This window comes from Coregonus lavaretus (genome assembly GCF_964263955.1).
Source record: "Coregonus lavaretus genome assembly, chromosome: 2".
NCBI lineage: Eukaryota > Metazoa > Chordata > Actinopteri > Salmoniformes > Salmonidae > Coregonus > Coregonus lavaretus.
Window position 1 is genome coordinate 50,931,499 of NC_139989.1, and position 20,110 is coordinate 50,951,608.

At 49.2% G+C, this 20,110-nt stretch overlaps 1 protein-coding gene across 1 annotated transcript; it reads right to left on the bottom strand.

The window, feature by feature from the left end:
- Positions 1–271: 271 nt before the first annotated feature.
- Positions 272–4,117, bottom strand: LOC311147067 (leucine-rich repeat-containing protein 4B-like; the record flags this gene model as incomplete). Its single annotated transcript, XM_084183685.1, has 2 exons — positions 3,848–4,117; positions 272–2,227 (listed from the first exon to the last, which is right to left on the bottom strand). The coding sequence occupies exons 1-2, from the start codon at positions 4,091–4,093 to the stop codon at positions 272–274; spliced, it is 2,202 nt and encodes a 733-aa protein (XP_084039811.1). The 5' UTR covers positions 4,094–4,117.
- Positions 4,118–20,110: the final 15,993 nt, after the last annotated feature.

The window sequence follows — 20,110 nt, forward strand, 5'->3', positions numbered from 1 at the left end:
TCTCTCTCTCTCTCTCTCTCTCTCTCTCTCTCTCTCTCTCTCTCTCTCTCTCTCTCTCTCTCTCTCTCTCTCTCTCTCTCTCTCTCTCTCTCTCTCTCTCTCTCTCTCTCTGTAATATTTCATATTCTGCCTGCCTACACTTCCTATCAAAATATGGCCATGGGGATACTACAATCAGACTCCTCTCTCTCTCTCTCTCTCCCTCCCTCCATCTCCCTGTTTTTCTGTCTCTTCATCTCTTTCTCTTTTTCCATCTGTCTCTGTCTTTCTCTCAGATCTGAGTCTCTTGCACATTCTCCTTGGAGCCACTCTTGAAGAGCAGAGGCTCGATCTGAGGGTTCTGGCCTTTCCCCAAGAGCCCCTTCAGAGAGCTGTGGATGCCCAGCTGGGGCAGGGGCACAGGGGAGGGCAGCGAGCCACCCGTGGGAGTGCCACCGCTGGTGGAGGTGGGTCCCTGTGCGCAGGAGTTGGGGGTGCTCTGGGTCTGGGAGCAGGGGGAGAGGGAGGGATTGTTGTTGTTGTTGAGGCCCATGCCCAGGCCCATCATGTTGTTGTTGAAGTGGTGTGCCTTGTAGTAGTGGTTGAGGTGCTCCTGTCTGGCCAGGTTGGGCAGGTTGACCATCTCCGGGTGGTGCATCCTCAGGCTCTGCCCTCCTCCTACTCCTCCCCCTCCGCCTCCATCCCGAGAGACGGTGCCTCCCCCCGAGATGCCGCTCCCGCGTCCGCCGGCACCGGCGCCAATCTCGTCCTCCACGTTGATGATTTCGATGGCGCGGGTGGGGCCGTGGTGCTTGTGCAGCTGGTGCTGCTTCCTCAGCTTGTAGAAGACCACCAGCATCACGGCTGCCATGAAGGTGATGGCCACGAAGCAGCCAATGATGATCTTGGTGGTCTTCATCACGTCGTCAAGGCCAGAGTAGCCCGTCTCAGCAGTGATGGGCACAGTAAAGGTGGGCCGGGTGGCCCGGGACGAGGACAAGGACCAGGCTGACAAAGAGGAGGCGGTGGTAGGGACCCCCCCCCTCCACTGGTGGCCAGATGGGGTAATGACGTATGACTCATTGTGGCTATTCATGACACCCGCGTAGACTGTCGGGCCCTCGTTGGGCTCCACCGTCTCCACGGTGACAGTAGTGAAGTAGCTGACGCCAACGTCGGCAGCAGTGACGTTGAGCACGGCGGTTGCCGTGGTGTTGCCAGCCGAGTTGGTCACCATGCAGGTGTACTGACCCGTGTCCCTCAGCGTGACGTTGGTAAAGTTGAGCGTACCGTCGTGCAGGACGGAGATCCGGACCCGGTAGGAGCCATGGGTCATCAGGGTGCCGTTGGGCGTGAGCCAGTTGACCGAGGTCATGGTGGTGCCCGTGCGACACTTCAGCTCTGCAGCCATGCCCTCGGTAACGTTGAGGTCGGTGGGTGGCTCCACGATGACAGGAGCGTAGCAGGTGAAGTGGCTCTGGTCCAGCTCCCCAATGTACCTGCCCTTCAGGCCTGGGGGAGCGTGGCAGCGGGCGCAGCACGTGGTGTTACTGGGCACCGTCTCCTTTAGCCACCAGCTGAGCCACAGCACGTCACAGTTGCACACCCAGGGGTTGTGGTTGAGGTGCACCCGCTCCAGCTGGTGCAGCGGGGTGAAGAGGTCATGGGGCAGCGAGTGCAGGGAGTTGTGGGAAAGGTTGAGCTCCTCTAGGTTCTTCAGGTCGTCGAAGGCGTTGCGCTCGATGACCTTCACTTGCGAGTGCATGAGCCACAGTTTACGGAGTGACACCAGGCCCTGGAAAGAGCCAGGCCGGATGATCTCCAGACGGTTCCCAGACAGCTCCAGCTCCTCCAGACGCACCAGGGCCGTCAGGTTGGGGATGTCCTTCAGACCACACATGCCCAGGTTCAGGTAGCGCAGGTTGACCAGGCCCACGAAGGCGGCGTCTGAGATGTAGTCCAGCTTCTTGAGCTCTCCCAGGTCCAGGCGCCGCAGCGAGGGCACGCGGTGGAAGGCGTAGCCCGGCAGCGTCTCGATGGGGTTGTTCCGTAGCCACAGCTCCCGCAGCTTGCTGAGGTACTCGAAGGCCTGTGAGGGGACCAGAGTGAGGCGGTTGTCGAACAGCTCCAGCGTGTTGAGGTTGGGCAGGCCATTGAATGCTCCCACCTCAATCTGACTGATTTTGTTCTTAGACAGCTGCAGGATCTCAAGGTGCCTCAAGTGCTTGAAGGTGTCTGACTTGATAAGCTGGTGGGCAGAGAGGAAGAGGGAGAATGTTAATATCTCACACCATAAAGAGTGACTAGACTGTGTAAACAGGGTGCAGCTCCAGTGCCTGGGACAGCTGGGTAGTGTGAAAGCAATAGCACAGTGTGAATGCAGAGAAACTATCGGAACTCAAATCTTACAGCGAAAGAAAACAAAAACTTAAAATCACTGATATGAGCCAAATAAAAATTCACAACACTACAAAAAAATTATGAACACAGAATTTCACACCTCCAAATGGTGGAGGCTAAAATGATAAATTGTGGTGTATCCATTATGCTAAATTAACAGACAACAGACATGGTTGTTTTTCTCAGAGAGAAGAACTGGACTGGGTGGACCCCTGGACACCCCACACTAGTATCTGGTCTGTCCAAATTGAGCTCATTTGGCCAGGCGTCTGACACACAGCTAGTGAGCGGGACTGAAATCCCTTTAAATCTATGGCTGTGTGAGATATGTGTGGCCAATGCTCTCAGTGAGGGAGGCAGTGAGAAGCTCCTGGAGCCAGGCCAATGCATCCTCCTTATGTGGAGCAGGAGGGGGGAGGGTGATAGGGAGGGGTGGGGTTGTTTAAGAGGGGAGTGGGGGCTGTCAAAGCTTTACTCTCAGGGTACTTGGGGGAGAGAAGAGAAAAAATAAGCCAGAGAATCTAGGATGCCTCCAGGTGTTACAATATTTTTAGATTTTTAATCATTTCAAGTGGGGCTTCGGGATACAACAAACCCAATCAGAATCCGTTGGTTAAGAGGGAGGCGTAATGAATAGTGTTATTATTTCTTTATTTTATATTTCAACAAGCTGCATCTCTTTAACTCCGTAAAACCAAACCATGAGGGTTGAGGTTCCCTTTCTTTCTGTTGCCATTATACGCAGGTCAATCATCTGCCTCTCTGAGTGAGATAGAATGGCTGTTTGTCCACTTCCTATCTCTGCTGTCAGTTTACTGCTTTGCCACAAACTTTGCCAAAACTAATGAGCATTAGCCTAAAAGACTCTATATCCAAATTCACAAATGGGCTTACCGTATTCAGCAACCTCGTGTCTGTGAAGTTGTCTAGACATATCTAGAGTGCAGCACATTTCTGAGTGCAAAGTTCCTAAATGCATAAACTGAAAACAGCGGGAATATTTATTCTATTACACAGTTGACATGATGAGGAAGTTCACATTGGGAAGCTAGGGTTAAATGGAGTGTCCCAGTGCAGCTGTAAAACCACAACAACTACCTTGGGGTTCTGACATACAATCTGATAACACGTGTTCCTGTTTTTCTGCTGTTTGCTGTGTTACTGTTTGATTTCCATATTAACATGACCTACCATTTGAATTGCAAAACGATTGGGGAACACTTTGTAGAACATAGGCATTATTCCACGGTAATTATGAGTGAATGACAGGTAATTACATTGAAACAAGTATGTAAAAACAGGCATTTACATAATGCTTACCAACATACAGTACATGCGCACGCACACACTCATGCATGGACACGCACGCACGCACACACACACATACACACACACACACACATACACACACACAGTCAAACAACATAAATTAACATAGTGGATAATGCTCAGTACAGTCCATATTTACCTCTATTGAATTCTCTTGCAGGTTGAGGTATCGTGTGTTGACTGATATGCTCTCAGGCACCCCATCCAGACTCTGTCTTGTACAGATGACTCGACTGGCCTGATTGGAGCAGCTGCAATGGGTGGGGCAGGGGGAGGCGGCCCCTACAAATTCTGGCCCAGGGAGGAGGAGCCGCAGTAGCAGCTGGACCAATAGGAGGAGGAGGGGGGAGGGGCAGGGAAGGCAGGTCACCGTGGTGATGCGCATGGCAACTGGGACATGACCCTGCCCTTTCTCCGAAGATGTTGTTCCCGAGATGATGGATTCCTCAACCAGGTCGACTTTGCTTAGTTTCTCCAGTGGCAATTTGTTCTTTTTAATGTTTCATTTTTAAAGGTGTTTTATCTTCCGTCTATCTCAGTTTTTTCCAGGGGGGTTTTAACAGAAATATGTGCATAAACAGATGTTACTCCTTTTTTTCTGTCGTCTAGGGATTTGAGTGGGGCCTTTGAGAAGAATCCACGAGTTACTGTGAGAGAGAGAGAGAGAGAGAGAGAGAGAGAGAGAGAGAGAGAGAGAGAGAGAGAGAGAGAGAGAGGGAGAGAGAGGGAAAGAACACAGATATTAGAAATAGTACAGTATATCATGCTCCTCCAATTGTTTAGAAACGTTTACACTGAGCAAAACTATTCTTCCAGGTATACGCTATTCCGAAGGGACTGTGAATCCTGTGCATAACTTAAGAAGCCTTAAAAGGTGTGTGCCATTTCTCATTAGTAAAGGTCAAGTCTTACAGTAAATCACTATAGTGAACAGCAGTATCATCATACAACACACATCTTTACAATATTCAGGTTCAGGTTACTGTCCGCCCTTGGAATGAAAAGTAATGTTGTAATCCTAAAACACATGACTATGTTATTCATGAATTGGTTCTACTGTATATGCACTCACACATTCAAGACAACAGTTCTCAGGACTACAGTACAATACCAATAATATTGTTTAAAAGACATTCTCCGGTACTTTTGTATACTTTTTAGCCAGTGTTATGAAAGTAGCACTCACGAGCCAAAAGTGGTCCCCAAAAATGGCGTACTACGTCACATATGTGCAGATATGTGCACCACGTCATTCTCCCTCGCTTTTGCTCTGCTGTAGGTGCCTCTTGCAAGCTGTCACTCAAATGGCGAGGGGCTGAAGCTCATTGGCTAGAACTCAAATTGCTAGGGGGCTGGCCCACAAGGTGGAAAATATAGGGAAATGGCGCAGCACAGCTTTCAGAAAAACAGTCACTTTCAAACTAGGGATTTCGTGGCTAATTGAGGTAAAACAGTAATTCTGCTCATAGATTATGCATATATGAACTACACATTGACACATTAAGCCCAAAGCAGGAGATTTAAAAAAAAATACTTAGCAGTTGCCAAAGTTCCGGAGCATGTCTATAAATCCCAGTGTCCAAACATGGAGTTGTGATTTCAACCCAAATCCTCTCTCTATTAGCATTGCACTGGTATTGCGTTGACAGTGATAATTCTATTTCCATACTAGCTCTGCATTACATGCTCTAGGGGCCACAGAATGGTGGTGAAGGGTGCAGTCTGCCTTAACACTGATAGATGGCTAACTCTACCCAGGCTCCTGGAGCCAGCAAAGGAGAGTTGCTTTCCCTCGGCAGGTTATTTAGACCTGAATAACCTTAAATAAGGGCATCCAGCTATACAGTCCACTATTATTAATGATGATGGCTATAATGATGGGACTCTGACACGCAAACTCATTTGACACACTAAGCAAGAGGAGAAAGAAATGGAGAGAGGGGGATTATTAATCTGATAGATGACTGTACAGCTGCAAGGAAAGAAGGGAATTATCAACACTACAGTAATAGATGAATATTGAACAGTTGCAGAGAGGCAGTGAGAGAGCGAGAGAGAGGGGGAAGAAAGGGGAGAGAGAAAGTGAAAGAGAGAAAGAGAAATAAAAAAGAGAGTGGGAGAGAGAGCAAACGAGAGAGAGAGAGAGAGAGAGGGAGAGGGAGAGAGAGAAAGAACAAGAGATTGGGGAGAGAGGGAGAGAAGGCGAGAGAGAGAGAGAGAGAGAGAGAGAGAGAGAGAGAGAGAGAGAGAGGTAGATAAAGATAGATGGATGGAGTAGAGGGAGTGAGAGGGATGGTAAAGGGACAGAAGCAGAGGAGAGGGAGAAATAGTTGGGGGAATGAAAAAGAGAATGGTCATACAGAGAAGAAAAGATGGAGTAAGAAAAAATTAAGATTAAAAAGTAGGAGGGAAAAATAGGGAGAGAGAAGAAGAGAGAGGTATTAATATTACTAATCTCTCAGAGAGAGGGGGAGAGAGGAAGGGATAGATAGATAGATAGATAGATAGATAGATAGATAGATAGATAGATAGATAGATAGATAGATAGATAGATAGATAGATAGATAGATAGATAGATAGATAGATAGATAGATAGATAGATAGATAGATAGATAGATAGATAGATAGATAGATAGATAGATAGATAGATAGATAGATAGATAGATAGATAGATAGATAGATAGATAGATAGATAGATAGATAGATAGATAGATAGATAGATAGATAGATAGATAGATAGATAGATAGATTAATGTAAAGCAGACAGAGATGGAGGGAGGAGAACAACAACACAGAGATGCATATAAAACAGAGAGAGCAATGGAGAGATGGAAAGACAATACAGAAGAATTAATAAAAAACAGATGGAGATGGGTGCACAGAATAGATTTATCTCGCTGAATGGTAGATGAGTAGGGAAAGAGAGAAAGAGAAAGAGAGATGGAGCAAAAGAGGGGTGAGATTGATCAATAATATGTACACAGAGTGCAATGACATTAAAACACACACAAGGACACAGTGATAAATCATATCTCCAGCACCATCTATGTGTGATAGAAGTGAACAGGACACAGGTCCGGTCCTACCCTGCTGCTGCGGCATTGGGACCGTCACTCACAGCTCTAGACCAGAACCAGTAGGGTACTGAGACACTCAGAGCTCTAGACCAGAACCAGTAGGGTACTGAGACACTCAGAGCTCTAGACCAGAACCAGTAGGGTACTGAGACACTCAGAGCTCTAGACCAGAACCAGTAGGGTACTGAGACACTCAGATCTCTAGACCAGAACCATTAGGGTACTGAGACACTCAGAGCTCTAGAACAGAACCAGTAGTCACTATGGACATAATACTGGACCCTTATACTGCAAGCTTCTCACAATGTTAAATACAGATAAAACGACACTCCTTGTCATGACAAAAACATTTTTGTCATGATAAGGAATGGCAAGGAGTGGGATGTTAGCACAAACAGACTGGTATACCCAGGCTCCCTCAGATTTGGTCCCACACTGCGTTTGCGTGGAACTTTGAGGCAAATCTCTTACAAGCATATCTCCACAACATATGCTATAACATAATCATATAGATGATCCCCATGACAGTTTAGTTTACATATTGCCTTTCAGTGCCAATCTCACAGGGGGAAAGAATAAATTACATCTGGATTGAATGTTCAGAAAAACGTGGCCCCAGTGTTTCTCTTCTCTATTGTGGCTATTATGTGCATCCCAGCATCTGTAACATAACAACAGACTGCAGGCATTACCCTCGAAATGACAGCCACCTCTATTTTTAATTTTTGCCACCATTAGGACTGATGTGTAAGTGCGGCAGTTATTTTGGGGAGGCGACAGCTGATCCAAATCAAAGGGAGCCAAGGGAGATGGGATGCTGAGCGAGAGAGATGCAGGCTGGGATAGTTTGGGTGGTTAGTGGGGAGTGGAGTGGAGTCCATCGAGGAACTGGAAGTAGTTGGAGTTGGCGTCTGCTTCACTGTTGTCTGAACCGCTGTCACCATCAACATTTTAGTGGCCTCTGCCTGTCTCCCTCTCTCTACCCCTGCTTTTAATTCTCTCTCTCTCTCTCTCTCTCTCTCTCTCTCTCTCTCTCTCTCTCTCTCTCTCTCTCTCTCTCTCTCTCTCTCTCTCTCTCTCTCTCTCTCTCTCTCTCTCTCTCTCTCTCTCTCTCTCTCTCTCTCTCGACCCCATCTGAAGTCTTCGTCCTCCCCTCCTGTTTTCCTCTCCTCTCTCCCCCCTGTGTTGCTGCAGTGTCCAGTAGCTGTGTAAATACTGTATTGACCTCTCAGTTTGATGAAAGTCTAACCTGCTACACTGACACATATTAACCCTTTAACCTCTGTTCTCTGTCTGCCTCAATCCTCCCCCTGTTTTCTCACTCTCTCTCAATTCAAATCTTAGCCAAGAGAGTAACCATGGTTACCTATTTCTCCACACTCTCCCACTCTCTCACTCTTTCTCTCCAGCTGTATCCCACCCTTTCCACATGCCCCTCCCCTCTGCCACTTATTAACACGCAAACACACACAACACACACTACATACAAATGTACTGTATGCCCCCACAAACACTTAGAAAAAGTAGACCAATATTTACAAGGAAAGTAAGGTAGAGACAGGGAGTAAAATCAATATTGAGGTAGACACAGGCACACCAATAATCACATATTCAGAAAGAAAGATACAAACACTTACATTTAGACAGATAGCCAGCCAAACAGGTAGACAGACAGACATACATACATCTCCAGTGGTGCTCTACCCTCCTAACAGTGTGGAACTGGGAGCCGGCCATCAATAATGAGTGTGCAGACACCAAGATGGCAGCTCAGTAGACAGAGCCCAGGCACCCAGTAGACAGACAGAGCTCCTGTCTATTCTACTATCTGTATGTAGAGAGGAGAGCCCTGACCCTGATCTGATCAGACTGACATCTAGGGCTCTATTCAATCTGTAACACTGAAGCGTTACAGATTGCACAATAGAAATGTAAAGGTAATTTGGATTGAGCCGACACATGCAGCGTTTAACATGAATGCAGTCTCCGTTAACGTGGGAACATTGCCTTTACATTTCAATCAAGCTGTAACGCTGTCTGTGATTCAGATTGAATAGAGCCCCTAGCCAGGGTTAGAACATAACACCCCAGATGGTGACAAATCACAAGCCTCCTTCTTCTTCACATTTAAACACTATCTAACGACCTCTCCTGTTACCAACAATAAGTTAATTGCTAATGTTTACAAACTAAGTATCATTAAACTGTTCAAAGTTACTGCAGAGAGGTCTATCGTTTCCCTGTGCTCCCTCCAAACTTCCACAGTGAGCCCGCTCTCTGTTATCATAAGTGTGATCTACACAGAACGAGGAGCGGAGAACTGTAAGAAATGATAAATCAGCACTAATATGATTACCCCGTGTGTCTGCTGGTTAACATTGGCTGTTTCTTTTACTCTCCGCTCTACAAGAGTCCCCAGCCCACAATCTCTCTCTGTTTATCCCTTCTAGTGGAAAAGCAGCTCATGCAGGATAATACTCAGAGGCCAGCCCCAATATAAAACCATGCCACCTAAGAAAACAAAATCCTTTGATACAGTATTTATTTGAAACTACTATGTAGAGAACATTTCAATGCTGTAACTTTAAGCTACTCATTTGTTGGCAGATATTAGCAGCAGGCTTCTTGTTGTGGCTCTACAGTAATTCTCAGCCATAGAGGTGCTTGGTTGACATTATTCTACATATTACATTTCAGTGTGATCCAATAGAATGACTACACACAATCTAGCCTAAAATGTTGGGCTGGTGTACTCATCCTACATTTTACTCTCACAGTAGACAACTCTAGCTCATCTGAGTCCCTGGGTAGTCTGCCAGACCCCAAGCCTACTCTATACAGAGTGTCACGGTTTCGGCCGAGGCTGCCTCTCTTCCTTGTTCGGGCAGGCTTCGGCGTTCGTTGTCTCCGGAATACTAGCTGCCACCGTTGTATGTTTCATGTTCGTTTGCTTTTGTCTGTTTGTTGTAACACCTGTTCTCGTTTAGCGTAATTAGTGTCCTATAAGTTTCTCGTTGTGTTTGTCTAGTGTTGTGTGTTATTGATTTTGGTCTGTCGTGTGTTGGGCTATTTTCGCTATTGCGCTCGGTTGAGCTTTCCTCCACTGCGTTGGAGTGTTTCCACACCTGTTTAGTGCGCTTTTGTTTGTTCGCCTTCGTGCGTAATTTCGCCTTCGGGCAAGTTCGTGTCGTATTTTCCTTGTGGAGATTGACTAAAGTCTGTTGGACTATACTTCGGTGTCCTGCGTTTGATTCCACCACTACACCCACCTACAGCACTCGTGACAGAATAACACACCTTTAAAGAATGGAATCAGCAGGAGCCGCAGCAGCCCAGGCGACGCTGGAGGACAGGGTCCGGGAAGAAAGGGACCAGATCCTGCAGATGGGGACCGCACTGCAGGAGGTGATCACCACCATCCGAGGCTGGGGAACGCCTCCACCGCCACCCTCCCTGCCAGCACCATCGGCCAGTCAGCCCATTCCCGCACCGGAACCCCGAGGAGTCCGACTCTCGCTCCCGAGGGCCTACGATGGGACCGCGGCCGGGTGTCAGGGATTCCTTCTCCAGGTGGAGCTGTACCTGGCCACCGTGCACCCGGCGCCCTCGGGACATGAGAGCGTGTCCGCCCTGATCTCCTGCCTTTCCGGGAAGGCGTTGGAATGGGCCAACGCGGAGTGGAGGAAGATCGACGCGGACACCATCACTTACGACGAGTTCTCCCGCCGCTTCAGGGCGGTGTTTGACCATCCCCCGGAGGGGAAAGCGGCGGGGGAGCGTCTGGTCTTCCTCCGGCAGGGGAGGAGGAGTGCCCAGGAGTTCGCCCTCGAATTCCGTACTCTAGCGGCAGATGCAGGGTGGAATGATCGGGCTCTCGTCGATCACTACAGATGTAGTCTACGAGAGGACGTCCGTCGGGAGCTGGCCTGTAGGGACACCAGCCTCTCGTTCGACCAGTTGGTCGACATGTCCATCAGGCTGGATAACCTGCTAGCTACCCGAGGACGTCCCGAGGGGGGTCCGACCATTTCACCCTCCAGCGCCTCCGAGCCGTGCCCCATGGAGCTCGGGGGCGCTGGCGCTAGAAAGAGGAGGGGTCGGCTTACTAGGGGGTCCATCTCCTGCACCAACTGTGGTCGGGGAGGACACACCGCGGCTAGGTGCTGGGGATGGCCTCCTAGGGGAGAGGACGACAGGTCCCGCACTGGGGATTCCTTCCAGGTGAGTAGGCGCCCCACTCACCCAGAGCTCTCTGTTGCACATTTCTGTATACCTGTGAGTTTTCCACAGGTAGCACCTCATTCCCAGCATAAGGCGCTGGTAGATTCAGGCGCGGCTGGGAATTTTGTTGATAAGAAGTTTTGTTTAGCCTTAGGGATTCCCCTTCTTCCTGTTGATGTCCCTTTCCCCGTTCATGCCCTAGATAGCCGTCCGTTGGGTGCGGGCTTGATCAGGGAGGTCACTGCGCCACTTAGGATGTGTGCGCAGGGGGGTCATCAGGAGATGATTCAGCTATTTCTGATTGACTCGCCTGTGTATCCGGTGGTGCTGGGCATGCCCTGGTTGAGTACCCATAACCCATCTATTTCGTGGCAGGAGAGGGCTCTGATGGAGTGGTCTGCCCAGTGTGTGGGTCGATGTTTGGGCGTTTCCGTAGGGGCTACCTCGGTGGAGAGTCCAAACCAGGTGCCCGCATTGCACGTTCCCCCTGAGTATGGGGATTTGGCTATCGCGTTTAGTAAGTCGAGGGCGACGCGGTTGCCACCCCATAGGCAGGGAGATTGTGCGATAGACCTCCAGGCAGGAGCTGCGCTCCCACGGAGCCATGTGTATCCTCTGTCTCAGGAGGAGAAGAAAGCTATGGAGACTTACATAGACGAATCTCTGAGACAAGGATACATACGGCCTTCCACTTCCCCTGCGTCCTCGAGTTTCTTTTTTGTGAAGAAGAAGGATGGTGGTTTACGCCCGTGCATCGATTACCGTGGTCTCAATCAGATCACGGTGAAGTACAGTTATCCACTCCCGCTGATTGCGACCATGACTGAGTCCTTGCATGGGGCGCGTTTCTTCACTAAATTAGATCTCAGGAGCGCGTACAACTTGGTGCGCATCAGGGAGGGCGATGAATGGAAGACAGCCTTTAGTACCACCTCGGGCCATTACGAGTATCTTGTCATGCCATACGGGTTGATGAACGCTCCGTCAGTTTTCCAATCATTCGTGGATGAGATCTTCAGGGACATGCAGGGGCAGGGGGTCGTGGTGTACATAGATGACATTCTCGTGTACTCGCCTACCCGTGTCGAGCATGTGGCCCTGGTGCGCAGAGTGTTGCGGAGGCTGGTGGAGCACGACCTGTATGTTAAGGCAGAGAAGTGTCTGTTTTTCCAGGAGTCGGTCTCCTTTTTGGGGTATCAGTTGTCTGCGTCAGGGGTGAAGATGGAGGTAGACCGGGTGTCAGCCGTGCGTAATTGGCAAACACCAACCACTGTGAAGGAGGTGCAGCAGTTTTTGGGGTTTGCGAATTACTACCGGAGGTTTATCCGGGGTTTTGGACAGGTGGCAGCTCCCATCACGTCTCTTTTGAAGGGGGGTCCGGTGCGTCTGCAGTGGTCTGCCGAGGCGGACAGAGCGTTTGGGAGGCTGAAGGACCTGTTTACCTCGGCTCCGGTGCTGGCGCATCCGGATCCCTCTTTACCATTTCAGGTAGAGGTGGACGCGTCTGAGGCCGGTATAGGAGCCGTGCTTTCCCAACGGTCAGGCGCGCCACCTAAACTCCGCCCCTGTGCCTTTTATTCCAAGAAGCTCAGTCCGGCGGAGCGAAACTATGACGTAGGGGACAGGGAGCTGTTAGCCGTGGTACAGGCCCTAAAGGTGTGGAGGCACTGGCTCGAGGGGGCTCAACACCCTTTCCTCATTTTGACGGACCACCGTAACCTGGAGTACATCCGGGCAGCGAGGAGGCTAAACCCTCGGCAGGCAAGATGGAATATGTTTTTGACCCGGTTTACATTTAAGATCACGTACATCCCTGGGTCACAGAACGGTAAGGCAGATGCGCTGTCTCGGCGGTATGACACGGAGGAGAGGTCCGTGGAGCCCACTCCCATACTGCCGGAGTCGTGTCTGGTGGCACCGGTAGTGTGGGAGGTCGATGCTGAGCTCGAGCGGGCGTTACGCACCGACCCTAGTCCACCGCAATGCCCGGAGGGTCGGAAGTACGTTCCGCTCGAGGTTCGGGATCGATTGATCTATTGGGCTCACACGTCACCCTCCTCTGGACACCCGGGTATCGGCCGGACAGTGCACTGTCTTAGTGCCAAGTACTGGTGGCCCACGTTGGCAAGGGATGTGAGGGTTTATGTTTCCTCCTGCTCGGTGTGCGCCCAGTGTAAGGCGCCTAGACATCTGCCTAGGGGTAAGTTACTACCCCTGCCCGTTCCACAACGACCATGGTCCCACCTCTCGGTGGATTTCCTTACTGACCTTCCTCCTTCACAGGGGAATACCACTATACTGGTCGTTGTGGACCGGTTTTCTAAGGCCTGTCGTTTGCTCCCCATGCCGGGCCTTCCTACCGCCCTGCAAACTGCCGAAGCCCTATTCACCCATGTGTTCCGGCACTACGGGGTACCCGAGGATATTGTGTCTGATCGAGGTCCCCAATTTACCTCCAGAGTCTGGAGAGCTTTTATGGAGCGGTTGGGGGTCTCGGTGAGCCTCACCTCGGGTTACCACCCGGAGAGTAATGGGCAGGTGGAACGTGTGAACCAGGATGTGGGTAGGTTTCTTAGAACATACTGCCAGGACCGGCCGGAGGAGTGGGCAAGGTACGTTCCCTGGGCCGAAATGGCCCAGAATTCCCTACGCCATTCCTCCACTAACCTAACCCCTTTCCAATGTGTGTTAGGTTACCAGCCGGTTCTGGCACCTTGGCAGCAGAGCCAGATCGAGGCTCCTGCGGTGGATGAGTGGGCGCGGCGCTCGGAGGAGACATGGAACGCTGCACACGTCCACCTGCAGCGGGCCCTCCGACGTCATAAGGCGAGCGCCGATCTCCACCGCAGTGAGGGACCGGTGTACGCACCTGGTGATCGAGTCTGGCTCTCTACCAGAAACCTGCCCCTCCGCCTGCCCTGTCGGAAACTGGGTCGGCGGTTTGTAGGGCCATTTAAAGTCCTGGGAAGGTTGAACGAGGTGTGTTACAAATTACAACTACCTGTTGAATATAAAAGTATTAACCCCTCGTTCCATGTGTCCCTCCTCAGGCCGGTGGTAGCTGGCCCACTCCAAGAAAGTGAGATCAGGGAGACTCCTCCGCCCCCATTGGACATCGAGGGGGCACCGGCGTACTCCGTGAGGTCCATCTTGGATTCGAGACGTCGGATGGGGGGTCTCCAATATCTAGTGGAGTGGGAGGGGTACGGTCCGGAGGAGCGGTGCTGGGTGCCGAGGAGAGACATTTTGGACCCGTCTCTCCTGACGGAATTCCATCGGGGGCACCCGACGCACCCTGCTCCGCGTCCTCCGGGTCGTCCCCGAGGCCGGAGTCGGCGCACGTCTGGAGCCGCGCGTCAAGGGGGGGGTACTGTCACGGTTTCGGCCGAGGCTGCCTCTCTTCCTTGTTCGGGCAGGCTTCGGCGTTCGTTGTCTCCGGAATACTAGCTGCCACCGTTGTATGTTTCATGTTCGTTTGCTTTTGTCTGTTTGTTGTAACACCTGTTCTCGTTTAGCGTAATTAGTGTCCTATAAGTTTCTCGTTGTGTTTGTCTAGTGTTGTGTGTTATTGATTTTGGTCTGTCGTGTGTTGGGCTATTTTCGCTATTGCGCTCGGTTGAGCTTTCCTCCACTGCGTTGGAGTGTTTCCGCACCTGTTTAGTGCGCTTTTGTTTGTTCGCCTTCGTGCGTAATTTCGCCTTCGGGCAAGTTCGTGTCGTATTTTCCTTGTGGAGATTGACTAAAGTCTGTTGGACTATACTTCGGTGTCCTGCGTTTGATTCCACCACTACACCCACCTACAGCACTCGTGACACAGAGGCACTTGTAAATGTTTAAAGTATTTGAATAACAGCAAAGTGACATTTACTCTGGGACCAAAGACCAGGAGCTTTTACATAAATAAAAAGGAGAATTCTGCATCATGACACAGTCCCCGATTTAATGGAAAACAAAAAAATTGTTTAATTCTGCAGGAGGAGCACAGTCACGCACAGACTATTGGAGGGAAACCAACAGAAAACACACACACAATGTCTATTCTACTCTACTGAGCCATTTCCTTTATGTTCGTATTCTTATCTTTTCTTATTTCTTATTGTTGTTGCATTGTCCAGAAGGAACCTGCAAGTCAGCATTTTGTTGGATGGTGTATATACTGTACCATGTGTATCCTGTACATACTGTCTCTATAATACAACTTGGGAAAAACACACACATACACACAGACATAGACACAGACACACAGAAACAGACACATACACACAGACACACAGACACAGACACAGACACACAGACACACAGAAACAGACACAGATACACAGACACAGACACACAGACCCACAGACACACAGAAACAGACACATACACACAGACACACAGACAAACACACACACACACACACACACACACACACACACACACACGCACACACACACACAGAGACACACACAGACAGACAGACACACACAGACAGACAGACAGACAGACAGACACACACAAACACACACACACACACACACACACTGTCTGTGTGACTGAACAACCTTTCAATAGGCAAAACAAAGCTACACTTGTACACCACTGTCTTGCTGCCCTAGGCACACTGAGAGGAAGCCTATAGGAAGCCTCCTCCACTTCCACCCCTACCCTGATACACCTCCACCTGCACCCCAACCTTACCACCCCCCCTCCTACCCTACCCTGATACGCCTCCACCTGCACCACAACCTTATCACCCCCCCTCCTCCCCTACCCTGATATGCCTCCACCTGCACCCCAACTCTCCTCCACCCCTACCCTACCACCCATCCACCCCCACCCCTCCTCCACCCCTACATCTCCACTCCTCCTCCACCCCTACCCTGATACACCTCCACCTCAACTCTCCTCCACCCCTACCCTGATACACCTCCACCTCCACCTCAACTCTCCTCCACCCCTAACACCCCTCCACCTCCACCCCTCCTCCACCCCTACCCTGATACACCTCCACCCCAACTCTCCTCCACCCCTATCCTGATACGCCTCCACCCCAACTCTCCTCCACTCCTACCCTGATATGCCTCCACCTGCACCCCAACTCTCCTCCAACCCTACCACCCCTCCACCTCCACCCCTCCTCCACCCCTACCCTGATATGCCTCCACCTCACCTCTCCTCCACCCCTATCCTGATACGCCTCCACCCCAACTCTCCTCCACTCCTACCCTGATACGCCTCCACCTGCACCCCAACTCTCCTCCAACCCTACCACCCCTCCACCTCACCTCTCCTCCACCCCTACCCTGATACACAGGAGGAGCACTGGCCTTGTTGTTGAATGAGAGCTGATGTCACATGCCCACACACACACACTGACACACTTACACACTGACACACACACACTGATACACACACACACACTGACACACACAATGCAGGGTGCGCTGTAAGCAGTGTGACTAATAGTGTGCTAACTTCCTGCTTTGTGTTGGCTCAGTAATACCTGATTTATGTGGATCTCAGGGGAGGAAGCCCCCAGGTTATTGAAATATTGTGCACAGGGTTCGAGTGGGGTTGTTAGTACAGGTAAATCAATGGTGGCAGTCAATACCCTCCCTGGCCTACAGGCACAGGAGGACAGGGGACGATTGTGCCAGTCAGCTACCAGATTCAGGTGAAAACACTACTATTGTGCTTCATATTGATTTCAACCCTCATCCCATGCCATGTTTTTTACACACACAGGTTTATATAAAACACATTTTTGTATGTCAGGGACAACATCGGTTTTTGACAGTTGGTAATCCATATTTAAGCAAATTACGTAGCTCAGCTGGTAGAGCACGGCGCTTGTAACGCCAAGGTAGTGGGTTCGATCCCCGGGACCACCCATACACAAAAATGTATGCACGCATGACTGTAAGTCGCTTTGGATAAAAGCGTCTACTAAATGGCATATTATTATTATTATTATTAACATAATGTATCATAAGTCATTGAATAAATATTGCAGAGTTCTTGTTTGATAAATTATGAGACCTTAACACTTTCAATATAGCCGGGGTAAATTGTAAAGCATGACTTAGCAGTACACACACACACACACACTTACTCTATACGTAGACACATTAAGCAGTCTCTCTCAATGCACACACACAGTCTGTGGGCATTAGAATTCAGGATGCAGAGTGAAGGCCTGATCTATTCAGAATTGCTCATACAGGACAAAGAGAGAGCAAGAGAGAGAGAGAGAGAGTCCTCCTCCCCTTCAGAGGAAGGGCCATGAGCAGCAGATTAAAAGTCACTGTGTTCATCACCCTGCTAAAGCACTCCCATTAACACACATTACATTACCTTCCCCACATGCTCAAATCCCTCACTGCAAGCTTCATACCACTCATCATTGCATGCTGGGATGAAAGACCTTTCAATGTTAACATAACTCTAACATTCACTAGACGACTATACAGTGCCTTCAGAAAGTATTCATACCCCCTGATTTATTCCACATGTTGTTGTGTTACTGCCTGAATTCAAAATGGATTCTAAATTTTAAAAAATTAAACTTTATTTAACTAATTATGTGACTTCTGAAGGTAATTGGTTGCACCAGATCTTATTTAGGGGCTTCATAGCAAAGGGGGTGAATACATGTGCACGCACCACTTTTCCGTTATTTATTTTTTATACTTTTTTGAAACAAGTTATTTTTTAATTTCACTTCCCCAATTTGGACTATTTTGTGTATGTCCATTACATGAAATCCAAATAAAAATCAATTTAAATTACAGGTTGTAATGCAACAAAATAGGAAAAACACCAAGGGGGATGAATACTTTTGCAAGGCACTGTATATACCTCATCACAATTCTATTTTGGAGATGTACGGACAGTTCATTGGACTTCATGGTATCAAGGGTTTGCCTGTATTTGACTCCATTCATTGTTCCCTCTATCCGTACCAATCTCCCTGCTGATGAAAAGCATCCCTATAGCATGATGCTGCCACCACCATGCTTCACGGTAGGGATGGTGTTAGGCGGGTGATGAGCTGTGCCTGATTTTCTCCAGACATAGCGTTTTGCATTCAGGCCAAAGAGTTACATTTTTCTCTCTGATATATGCCTCATCACAATTATATCTTGGAGATGTACGGACAGTTCCTTGGACTATAATTTCTGCTCTGACATGCACTTTCAACTGTGGGACATTAGACAGGTGTGTTTCTTTCTAAACTCAATTTGGAGTGTCATAGCAAAGGGGTGTGAATACTTGAAATTAGATATTTCTGTATTTAATTTTCAATTAATTGCGAGATGCCGATTTCATGAACAATTAATCTGTATTTAAGGGTGTTAAGCATGTTGATACACTCAATTCCTGTGCGCTGAGGGGGAAGCCGGAGTCAGCCGTTAATCAAAATGTCTCTCAGCCATTTACAGAGCCATGTAAACGCCACCCTTTCACCGGCTCCCTTCAAAGCCCCTCCAGACACAGCATAGCTCAGCACTGCTTGTTGCTCCAAGCTATTTTTGTGAGAACTTGCTTCAGCATTTTTTTCGTCAAACCTTGTTTTTCAAGTTGCCTTTTCCACGGCAGGGGAAAGGCACGCAAGCAAGCGTGTGTGATTGTTTTTGTGGGGTCAAAATATGATGTGTTTTACAGAATGCATAGAATGTGTGTGTGTATGAGTGTTTGTGCATTTATCCTCACATGTTCTATGTGTGTAACATTCTATGTGTGTAACATTCTATGTGTGTCTACAGTGCCATATGTGCATTTTTAAATGTATGTCCTTATGTGTGACGGCATATTGTGTGTGTTTGTGTGTGTGTGTTAAGTAACACTCCCCATCCATCCAGGCCTTGCCCCAGCATGCTATATGACTGACACACTGACTAATACACAGACAGATAAACACCCTCACTGACAAACACGATAAGGATTCGCCTAGGAAACACTGACACAGACTGACTGATGGACGTCTCCATGGAGACCAGTCACCAAGACTGACACTGTGTCAGTCTCTCTCACAGCAGAGTGCCGTGCCAACCGAATCATTGCGAGAGGGAGAAACAGATACACAGAGAGAGAGAGAGATGGATGGATAGATGGATGAATGGAGGGACAGTGAGAGAGAGATACATGGAAAACGTACTGTATATGGAGTGAGAAAGGTATTGGATGAGAATATGGAGGTGTAAATAGGAAAATAACAAGCTTGTATACCTGACAGCAGGGCACCTCTTTATCACAGGACACGTCCCTGTCATCCCTCCCTTCTGCTTTACTGTTCTATCATGCCTCCTTGGTCTCACCCCATCATTCACATCTCACTTAGTTTTACTCCATCCACTCCCTCTATCATCCCTCTTCTTTTCCTCTGTGATCTGTCTATCCTCTCTTCATATAACGCTTGTGTCTCTCTCTCCTCACCCCTTTCAGTCCGACTGCTCTTTCCACACCTCTCCTCTCCTCCGCTGGTTTCTACATCATTCCCCTCTCCACGGTCTCTCTCCACCCCTCTCTCCCACGCTGTGCGAAATGGAAGCGCTCGCACAGAGACTTGGGTTGCCATAGTAACCTGCTCACTCACCATATTGCATGTCTCCGTCACATCAGCAGCAGGGGTGTTCGTCGCCTGGCTCTGCAGTTCCCAACACGGGGCAGCTCCATCACTCCACACTGAGGACTGGGGCCTGGCCTGGGGGCTGGGGCTGGGGCTCTCACTCACTGGTGCTGCTGCACCCAGTTAAAAACTAGGAGAGAAAAAAATGCAAGAGTGGCAAAACATATACATAAATGAGTACAACTGAGTCAACACTCTCCGTATAACCCCAGCCAGCAGACCCCTGAGAAGAGGAGAAACAAAATAAAAAAGGCTTGCGTGTTGTTCACCATGGCACTCAGAATAATCATCCTTCCAAACCATAGGGCAGAATCTGTGATTTATCGCAGTAATAATGTATGACGTCACTAACTGCTGCCTGCCTGCTCCTCTCTGATCTTCAGAGAACTCTACTAGGAGACACTAAGGACTAGAACTGCTCTCCCCCACTGTCACATTCTCCCTGTGACATCACCAGCCTGGATGTGTAGCCCTCCCACATCTACATGTGACT